The following is a 10850-nucleotide window of genomic DNA, read 5'->3' on the forward strand; positions in this document are numbered from 1 at the left end:
TAATATTACCCCCGTCTTTTGCCAGTTCGGTATAATATGTTATGAATTGCGTGGTTTTGCTGTGCGGCGATGGCTCAACGGATAGAGCGCTGGCTTCCGAATCCGAAGGTCTTTCTTTGGTGGTGGTTCGAATCCCACTCGGTGCGAAAATTAGACAGGTCGAAATTGATGGACAAATGATTGACAGGTATGAAAACTCAGTCAGAAATGAGGAATTAAGTCTCAGAAACTCAGACAGTCAGAAAAGAGAAAAATAGGATAAGAGATAGGAAAGAAAAAAAAAGAAGGTGAGGTGACTTTTGGCCATCCGATATAACATTTTCCCTCAGCAAGGATACCTGCGAAGCGCAATGCATTATGGGCTGTTTAATATCGGGACAATCGGGAAATCCTTTGTTAATTTCGGAGTTATAATTTCGGGATTTCCACTGAATGTAAACAAACATGCATGGTAAGCACATGGTAAAAAGCATGATGGTGGTGAAGCCTTGAGCTACTTTTTTCTTTCTTTTTTATCTTTAAGCTTTAACAAACACACTCCAGCATCAAGAAGAATTGCATCAAAGCCAACATGAGCAGTAATTTTATAGATTTGACGAGTGAGCTTGAAGCATCCTATTCTATCAATATTTGGAGAAAGGAAATAAATCCTTTTGTGAGGTTTGGATTTTTAAAAGACAGTAAGTTTGAGAAGCTATTTGATGATTTGCCTTCAGATTCAGAAAGATCAGGAACAATACAAGAATCGAATCCTGATGTTCAGACTGAGCAAAGTCCTAAAAAAGATGATACTAATATTGATGAAGAGGAAGAATTCTCAATAAGATCAAACAATCAATCTTATCATGTTGAATTCTTCAATCTCATTCTTCAAAAGATAAAAAATCAACCAGACGTTTTTGATGTTTGTTTCAATGACACTGAGAAGAATACATTCAGAACATTTAAGGAACTCTCGCCGGACTGCCAAGAACTTTATGTCCGTCTATTTCAAAGAAAACACACTTGGATAAAAGAAGAAAAGATCAAATATGACAATATAAACAATCCCAACTGTCTTAAATTGTTAACAAATGAAGGTGATATTATGATTTTTCAAACTTCACAAACTTTAAAAAGTGATTATCTGGTAATCTTACATGATATTTTGATAAGTTTTATGACATCATCAAACATATTTTTTCCCTAATTTCCTTAAAAAAGACAAAAAATTAATGTTATTAACTGTCAGTTCTAAAATTTACATCATAATATGCTTCTTTTGACGTACAAATGACCATGTCTAAGGCCTTGAATTTTCAGCGCCAAACTTATGTCCTTTTTGGATATGCCATAAGTTACACAAGTAGATCTTATTTTGAAATTCCCGCATTTTTGAGTAAAGTAACCCTAAAGCTGGGAGCAAACCATAAAACATGGCTCTTCAAACATTTGAACTTTCTTGTTGAATGGTTTGCGCGGCATTCTCCAACATTGTTTCAAAAATTCATTTTGTTGCATCACAATTTTGAAAATATTTTTTTGTAGTAGATCGGCTTCTTTTTATTTTTTGTTGTTCAAAGTCATATTTGATGTTGGATTAGCAATGCAATGTCTTCCTTCTAGGGAAACCCCAAGAAAAGTTATGAACTTGTTCAAACATTGTTTGAAACATATCTTTGGATTTTTCTGTTAAAAAGATACGATTTTTGACCGTCAAACATTGATTTCAAACATGAAATGTCACAATGTTTGAAGAACATTGTTTTATGGTTTGCTCCCAGCTTAAATAACCCTATTAATCTTATTTTTTGAAGGTTTTCTCCAAAACGAGACATCACTGAAGAAGTTGGATGAAATTATCAATCTGTTGTCCTTGGCTGAAGCGAGGAGTTTAATAGCCGACTTTAAAATGGGCAAAAACAATTTGAGTAAATCAGAAATCAAGGAGACTTTACAAAAAAATTGCAAGAAACAAAAGACACTATTTGGATCCATGGAGGATATAGTCATAAAGAAGTATATTTTTTTACAAAAGCAGCCAGTTATCTTGAGACTAGCACGTGTTAATTCTTTTACTCCGAATTCTTTTGCTTTTATTCTGTCATGCCATAAATTAGCTATTCAGAAATTAAATTGAAAAAAAAGAGAGAAAAGATTCTTCTGTAAAAAGGAAGCAACTATTTTCTTGTCTAGATGATTTTTATAACTGCTTTTTTCTTTTTCTTCCTAGAGCAAAGAAGATGCTTGGAAAATGTGTGCTGATAGAACAGTCACATTCTGCTATTTTTTCAAGGATGTTGACATTATTTCAGATGTTCATCTCATTATTTGCTTCAGACAACAATAATATTTTGTAAGTTAAGATTAAATTAAAATACAAAAAACACAAATTCCTTTAAATTTCATTCACTTTATTTCTTAAATTTGAATGTTTAGAGATGTCTCTTGGACATTAAATTAAGGAGAGTGATGTGCTTTTTATAGTATGTTTTGTTTACAGAAATAACTTAAAATCAGATGGTTTGAGGTCTCGAGTGACTTAGGGCAAGTCTCAAAAACCTAACAGTTTACCCTAAGTTTTCGCTACCAATAGCAGCCAGATTCAGAGATCCACTTAGGGCTCTAAAGTACCTCTATACCTTAAGGTTTCAGGGCCCGGTTGTTACGTAATTAAATATTAACCTAAAAATTAATTATTAAAGAAATTGTAATCATGACGTCATAATTTGATCGAATTTGGTGACGTCATGAATCGTATAATCGCTAAAATATAAAAAATACATGTCAAATCTTTCCCAAATTTGAACCAAAGATGCATCTAACTAAAATGTAACTTTTTGAAAAAAAATTTTTGGAAAAATTTGATGACGTCAGCAAAAAAATTGCATCTTTCGATTTTTTGCATTTTTTGCTGACGTCATCAAAATCTTCAAAAAAATTTTCATTGAAAAGTTTGGCACCATTAAGATGCGTCTTTGGTCCAAATTTGACAAAGATTTGACATGTACTTATAGAGTTACAGCTAATTTACAATTTATGTTGACGTCATAATTTGATGACGTCACAATTCACACTTTCTTTAATAATTAATTTTTTGGTTAATATTTAATTACGTAACACCAGGTCCTGAAACTTTAAGGTATAGGTCATCTAAAAATCCATAAGTGAATCCCTGAGAATGGGTGCTATTGGTCGCGGATTCGGGATTTGTGATTTTTTAAAATCTAGACACGCCCTAACTCACCCGAGGTATGTGGAATTCTATTCTATTGTCCTGAGCAAAACTCTAAAATATTTTTGCCAAAATATTTGCCAAAATCAAAATATTTGTTCATAGAATTTTGATGTAAGATCTGTGTGAGTACCCATTTTCAGAAATTTGAAATTGTGATATCTTGACTACGGAAAATAGTTACACAAAAATACTTGTATTACTTAGGACCTCAAAAGTGTTTATGTGTGCCAAACATCTCAAACCATCTGATCATCCCTTTAAAAGCACATAAATTAAAAGCAATTAAAATAAAGGGGGTGATATATTTTGAAAACAGTAACTGGATTCCATGTTGTTTCACCCAGGCAAATTTCCAGGGTTTTGAGTTGCTACCGTTTTTATTTCAAAGATTAAGTTTGAATTCAGTTCGAAAAACAAAATAATCAACCCAGCTTTTTCTGTTTTAAATAAGGGCCTAGGACATCAAATTTTTGTCATAATTCTCATGGCTCATGTACAAAAATTCAAGCAAAGATTGAGTTTCTGCCACCGTTATCCGGTAGCAGAAATGGCCTGGAAATTTGCCTGCCTATTAATTTAATAATCTTTTTCAATCTTTCTCTTCAAGGTATCATTTGCTTCAAGTGAAAATCAAACAAATCATTTATACCAAATATGAAGTGTGCGACAACAGTTACCTGAAATCAATTTTCCAATCCAGGGAGAGTTTTACATATTACACTGAAGCTGTGAACCTTTCAGACGAATTCAATATTTTGGTTGAAAGTAATTCATTTGAAGATGCTTTTGTTCTATATGCAAAAGCATTTAAGAAGCTGAAGGATTCCAATATTCATGTAACTATTTTCTTAAAAGATTTGTTTCCCTAAACTATAAGGTGCATTTTTTTAATTCATAATTGCCTCTGATTAAAGTTTATTTATTCTTTTAAAATGGTTTTAACAATTAGTTTGTATGTTACTGATATATGTACTCTAAATTAACGGATTCATATAAAAATGGATCCCCTCAATGTTCAAAATTATTTCAAATGTTCTGGCCTAGTAACATAATTTCAAATTGATTTTTGTACAGTATATGATATATTTAAAAAGTTTTCATTTCATCTTATCCTTAGTCTTTTCTACTAGTGCCGGGAGGATTTACCAGGACATTTGAAGCGTTACACTGCTTATTACATTTTCCTGCGCATTTGTCGAAGTTCTGTCACAGTGTTGGAAAAATTGAAGAAATATAAAGAGGCTGTGGAGTTAATTGACTTTGTTTTGGCTTCACCCTTGATTCATGCAAAACATAGAGGGGAGCTGTGGGAACGAAAAATAATTGATTGTGAAAAACATCTAAAAAACTTAGAATTGGTTTGTTTTTTATATGCTTTTGTATAATATGAACATACAAAACTGATCTTGCACATGCACATACGTTAAAAAGATTTGACTTTTATCTAAGTAAAATGATGTCCATCACCTTGCTACTTTGATACTAACTCATTGAATATTTTTACTGTTTGCTGCTATCTCATAGCACTTTATATGCTTTCGTTTAATATGAACATGATTTGATTTTTGTCTAAGAAAAATGATGTCTGAAACCTTAGTACTCTGATAGTAACTCTTTGAATACTTTTTGCTTTGATGATTCTATTACTTTACAGATCTAAGATTTTTTATTTTTATATAAAAGGCCCATCTTTCTGTTGAAGAGGCAATCAAGGAACCAATGGTTCGAGGTTATTGGTTATATGTATTCAAGCAAAGATTGAGTCGAATGGAAAAGAAAAGTAAAAAGAAGAAAGGCACTGATGATAATATGTTTGAACTTGAAAACTACAAAAAGGTTCCTATAGTGAGTATGATCAATACTTGAGAAATGGTTGCCTAACTATTGAGGAAAATCTTATGATATTACATTCGTCTTTTACTTTGTTGTGATGCTGTAGATTTTTCAATAACTTTTTTTAATCTTCGCTTTCATTCACCTATCAACCCTTGATAGGACTGGGTTAATAAGAGGACTAAAGAAATACGTCAAAATCCTGAAGAAGTTGCATTTACATTTTAAAGACAACAAATTTTGACTTTATTTGACTTCACCAGAAAGTAATGCGTCGTTAAGGATTGAAAGGTATATTCATAATGTTTATTTCAGGAGCTTTTGAAAGCTACTGCTCTCCTTGACACATCCTCTGCACACAGAGCTGTCTTCATGTCACCAAGTAGCTCAGGTGGTAATATAATGTCAAACGTTGAAAACCTTGTTTTGGAGACTTACAAAGCTAAAGGTATCACTAATTTCTAACTATTTGACTGGATCAGGGATCCCATAATAGGAAGTTTTTCAGCTTTTGAGCAAGTCCGCCATTTTGTTTTATATTCTCCTTGACGAACTACATGATTCAAAAGTTTTGAAATCTGTAAGCAGTTAACCTATCTAGCGTATAAAATGATATTTGTTTAAGGTGTCAGTGTTTTCTTTGTTTTATGTTTCATTCAGCTTTTGTTGTCATGTTTTATTTCTATTAGTACTGTATTTGAAACAAATTTCTCATATTCAGGTCTGTGTTAATCGATTTTTAATTTGCAACAGTTTACTACACCCCCTTCTCACAGACCCACTGGGAATCCTTCCAACTGGAAAATTGTCCAAATTATCGTCCCTGGTGGAAAATTATCCTCCGATTTTTGTCCCCACTGAAAATAATCAAATAAAACAATCCTCGCTACAAAATATGATGCTTTTTTCCCATCTCCCTTGAATTTTCTGACTTGAAAACAAAAGAATTGAAATCCCCAGCCATAAAAAATATGGGAATTTCAATGCCCATCGAGCTTTTTTATGTTATTTTTATCCCTACTGGCTGAAAATACCTTGTCCTATCGGATCTGTGAGAAGGGTTGTTTTAGTAAAGTAACAGGAACTTTCATGTCTCTAGAAGAGGTCATTTATTATTTTCCTTCTTGATAGGTTTTGTGGGCTTACATCATGAAGGTTCAACATTGATGACATTATATGTTCTTTTGTTTTGGGACATCATTTTTATGAATGTGGATGGCGTCTTTCTTAGTGAATACCAGGTAATCATGATAACCTCTTAAAAAGGGTAACAGGGTAAATAGATAACAGGTAATAGCCCACAAAAATATGTCTAGGCAAATCAAATAGCCATTGAAATCATTATCTTACAGGGAGCCAAACTTCTCGTAAATAGACCTTTTCATAAATTACGTCACGAACATCACTTGCCTCGTATTCAAACAATTACCATGGTGACCCGGGGGGGGCACTGGGTTTGCGGACTGACGGTATGTGCGGGCCAAAAATTGGCTTTTAAAATTGCACCCTTACAGTGCAGCAAAAATCAGTGAAAATCATACCCTTAGAGTGCATTTTCCCCCAAATTTTCGATCCCTTTCGTGCAAAAAATGGTCAAAATTCTAGCATTTTTGGTCAAAATATCTAGATTTTTCAAAAATTTTCTGAAATTTCTACCCTTACAGTGCATCTCTAGTTTTTCCGACCCTTACAGTGCATTTGAGGTGCCTTGAAAAAGACACCCTTAGTGCCCGCACATACCCGTCGGTCCTTTTGCCCAGCTGCCCCCCCCGGGCATGGTGACTATGTCCCTTTAGACATCACATAATTTTTTTATGAACAGAAAGTAGTTTCAACAAAATCTGCTGGAAGTTAATCACTTTGGTAATAATTTCAAAATGAGGCAAGTGATGTTCGTGACGGAATTTATGAAAAGGTCTATACTCTGTAAAAAGTATTAATCCAAGACTGATACTAAGATTAAGTTAAAAACTGCTCTTTTATTTTTCAGAATGCTCCATTGGACATGTTTACTGATGATTTTTACGTCAAACGAAAAGATGATTTGGATGAGAGACTACATTTCGTTTACACTGCCACTAAACAGGTAGCCTGGAGATCCATGATGATATTGAGATCTATGATTTCTTATTTTATATACTGATGGCGAAATATAGAGCATGGTTTGAATTTCCCAGATCCTAATGGCGGTTGAAAACACAGCCACTCAAATTCTGTTGTTCTTTCACTGGTCACACTTTCTTAGAGAAAACCCAACTTCCGAATTTTTATTTTATTTTAGTAAGTGAGGACAGCGCTAAATTCGAATTTCCCACTGTAAATTTTTTGAGGCAGAAATCTGCCTCACAGCTCGTACCCGTCCTGTATATATCAGATTATAAAAATACAGGACGGGTCTCCTGTCTACTTAACAGGTAGGTAGGCTTAAAATGAAAATTACCTACTATGGGAATTAATTTGTTCTTCAGAACTTATTTTCATCAAGAGAAATTAAGCATATGTATTTAGTAGCCAACTTTGTTGATATAAACCTACATTTAGAGCATGTAAGTAAGTAAGTATATTCATCTGGTGGCTGTCAGCGGAGCCGGGAGTGAGGGAGTCTATCCCCTTTTCTATTTGCGCTAGAACTGGGAGATCGAATGCTGAGGTGGAGCGCCACGCCTACTATCAGCTCCCAGTTCTTACCGCCTATATCAGATTACCCAATCTAAGCTACTCATCCGCTGAGTTGGCGGTGACCGGGGATCGAACCTACTACCCTTAGATTGTAGCTACCCGGTCACAGAGCATGACTCAAATTTAAACAAGTCTTCAAACGTATAGGCATAGATAAGTTTCTAAAGAAAAAGACATTTGAAATAGGACACAAAATATCTGAAATGTTAACTTTTGAATCGCCCTGTAAAAGAAATCTTTAAAACTGACAGTATAATTCTTTTTTACAGGAGATTGCAGAGAAGTTAACTAAATCATGGAACGAAAATTACCAATCAAATGTGGCTTGTTGTAATTGGTCCATATTCCCAAGTGTGCAAGAGGCTATTGTGAGTATCATACAGAGACTTAGACTAGAAAGAAGGAATCTTTGTTTATAAAGATTTCAAACAAGATAAAAAACAAAACCAAAATGTATAGTTTCCAAGAATCAAGGCACAAGGAAGATTTGAAATAATCCGGCATGGCCAAGAACTTCTGTCTTTTATAAAAACATTTCTATTCATGATTTTGCACCATTGCAATGTCTTCCATGGACCCAACAGCTGATTGGTTGCAAGTGACGTATTGATTGATTTTACGTCACTTACAACCAATCAGCTATTGGGTCTGTGATGTAATATCAGAAGACATTGCAATGATGCATATCATGAATTAAGGATTTCTTTCTTTACATCCTAGTGAGTTTTTTAAACAGTTTCTACTAACCGTAAAATCTTTTCTATTTTTTACAGGACCTAACATTATGTTTAAAACCAAAGGTGTTGGGAGGCATCTGTGAAGTATATGCCAAAGATTTAAGAAGTCGAATGAGTGGATTTCCTGACCTGATACTTTGGAATTTGCAAACAAAAAGCTGCAAGGTTAGTGAATCTCTTCCCTCATTCAGACCATGTTCAGACGTTACGGTTCCGTTTCGTTCCGAAACGAAACGGTTCCAAAACAAGTGTGGACGTCAAAATTCGAAACGTCAAAAAGGAATCATTTTGAAAAAACGTTTTTTTGAAATTTTGCTGACGTCGACACTTTATTGCAAAATTTCGTATTTTGCTGATAAAAATTATGCAAAAATGTTCCTATTATTGATATGCAACTTTTGTCCAAATTTCATGTTTATACCATAAGCCAAACTGGAGTTATTCAAAAAACAAGTTTTGCTGACGTCAGCATTTTTTGGTTTTTGTCTAATATCTTTTTTTGGGTGAAAAAACTAATTATGGCACAGCAATTCCAGTAATCTACACTCCAATACGCTTCTTTCGATGTATGAAGTGATATGCTATGACAAGTGGAAACGGTGATAAAAAAATTAGGTAAATTTGGACGTGCCTTAATTTGCCTGAGGTCATTCGCCAATTTTTGAATTTTTGAAAAGTCTATATACATATTTTCGTCCACAACGGGTTCTCTTTTTTCACAGATCATTGAAGTAAAAGGGCCTGGGGACAAGTTATCTTCAAAACAAATCGTTTGGCTGGACATTCTTCAATTCTTGGGTGCTGACGTCAGTGTCTGTCACGTGACCGGTAAGACTTTCCACTGAACTCAAAAAATGAAGCCTTGAAGGGTCGTCATTAATTGAAGCACCTTCAACTGAACTCTAAAAATGAAGCCTTGAAGCGTCGTCATTTAGATCAGCGTCTTTAAAAGTCGAACGGAAAGTAAAGTTTTGAACAAAATTTCTGTTCAAAGGAATGAAACGGCTCTTGGAATAACTAGGCCTACAGTCTGTTCCTCTAAAGAATCCTGCATTGTAACACGCATGCGTAATTTGTCATTCTTTAAACCATGTGTAGTTAATTCCCGTGATAAACAATGAAGGATGAATACGTGGTACAGTCACTCTCGGACGGGGTTGTGGATGGCGATATTTGTCGTTCTTTTTGAAATTTGTTGTTCTTTTTGTTTTATTTTTAGTAAATGCAGGATTCTTTAAATAAACCCCTCCCTAGATTAGACGCCATGGATTTTTCGTTAGTGATTTCAATGTTCGTATATTTTTGATTAAGTTCTGTTAATTTCTACACGACTTTGACTCTCAAGCTTATCTCCAAGTAGGTAATATCTAATAATATGTTAAAAGTTCTTCCGTCTCAGTAAAGTATATAAAAGAAGGCTTTTCCATCTAGAAATTCTGTATAATTTGCTCTGTAAATCCACTGTTGGTCTCAGACGAAAAACCTTACTTACCTTACTGACAATTGAATGCGCTGCTCAAACTCCTGTGAAAAAGCCAGTATCCTTTAGCGTAGAAACCTAAGCCAGATTGATTAAGTCACTTGGTAAAATCTGATGGTAAGTTGTAAGGCAAACTTAAAATCTTAAAATATTCCGTCTATCTTGAAAGTCATTAAAGCGCCGATAAGGCTATATTGCTCAGCCGTATCTTGGCCTTGTAAAAACTGGCTTGGTTTAACCAGGCTAATTATCCGTCTCCCTGGATATTATGGTCTCTCATATCAAAGTTCTCTTGTATCTTTTCCAGGAATCGGATCGAAGCGAAAGTTCGTGGCTACTCAAGAAGTTTAATTTTCTTCCCAAGTAACAAACAGGGAGTATTTTTTTAGTTTTTGTTAATTTTTTGTAATGAAAAAAGAGATTTTTTGTACATAGGAATTCATATTACAAAGAAAAGGTGAAAAAGTGGAAGAAGGTATCATACATTGGTAAATTCTTTGAGGTCACATTACCTTTAATTTCTGAGATCACTAGGTTTTAGAAGCTAGCGGATATTTTCAAGCCAGTAATTGAAAACGTACCTACCGATATTTTGACGCTTTATACTATTAAGGACCCTTAGATCCTGCAAAATTCTTTAGTCAATTTTCACCAAAATTTGGGAAATTCTGAGAATTTCGCAACACTAATAGAAATTCTTTTGATTGATGGGTCAATTAGAACACCCAAAAATTTTTCAGATGTTTTTTTTTTTAGTTTTAAGCCTAAAAATTATTCTTAAAATATTCTTGATTTCACCATTTGCTTAGTATTCTTTTGCGATTTCCTAATAAATTGGGTGTTTTGTAGTCAATAAAGCCTTAATGTTCTTAACTTGTTCTTAATATACTAGCCATCGAAGTCT

At 34.0% G+C, this 10850-nt stretch overlaps 1 protein-coding gene across 1 annotated transcript; it reads left to right on the forward strand.

The window, feature by feature from the left end:
• The first annotated feature begins 420 nt into the window (after nucleotides 1–420).
• LOC136815141 (fanconi-associated nuclease 1-like) lies at nucleotides 421–10702 on the forward strand. The gene is made up of 13 exons (XM_067071588.1): nucleotides 421–1079; nucleotides 1797–1998; nucleotides 2213–2335; nucleotides 3825–4053; nucleotides 4348–4575; nucleotides 4901–5062; nucleotides 5366–5498; nucleotides 6182–6291; nucleotides 7041–7136; nucleotides 7999–8097; nucleotides 8503–8631; nucleotides 9189–9294; nucleotides 10254–10702. The coding sequence occupies exons 1-13, from the start codon at nucleotides 572–574 to the stop codon at nucleotides 10295–10297; spliced, it is 2169 nt and encodes a 722-aa protein (XP_066927689.1). The 5' UTR covers nucleotides 421–571; the 3' UTR covers nucleotides 10298–10702.
• The last annotated feature ends 148 nt before the right edge of the window (nucleotides 10703–10850 follow it).

The sequence above is a fragment of the Clytia hemisphaerica genome, unplaced genomic scaffold (assembly GCF_902728285.1).
Source record: "Clytia hemisphaerica strain Z4C2 unplaced genomic scaffold, Clytia hemisphaerica genome assembly, whole genome shotgun sequence".
Classification (NCBI taxonomy): Eukaryota; Metazoa; Cnidaria; class Hydrozoa; order Leptothecata; family Clytiidae; genus Clytia; species Clytia hemisphaerica.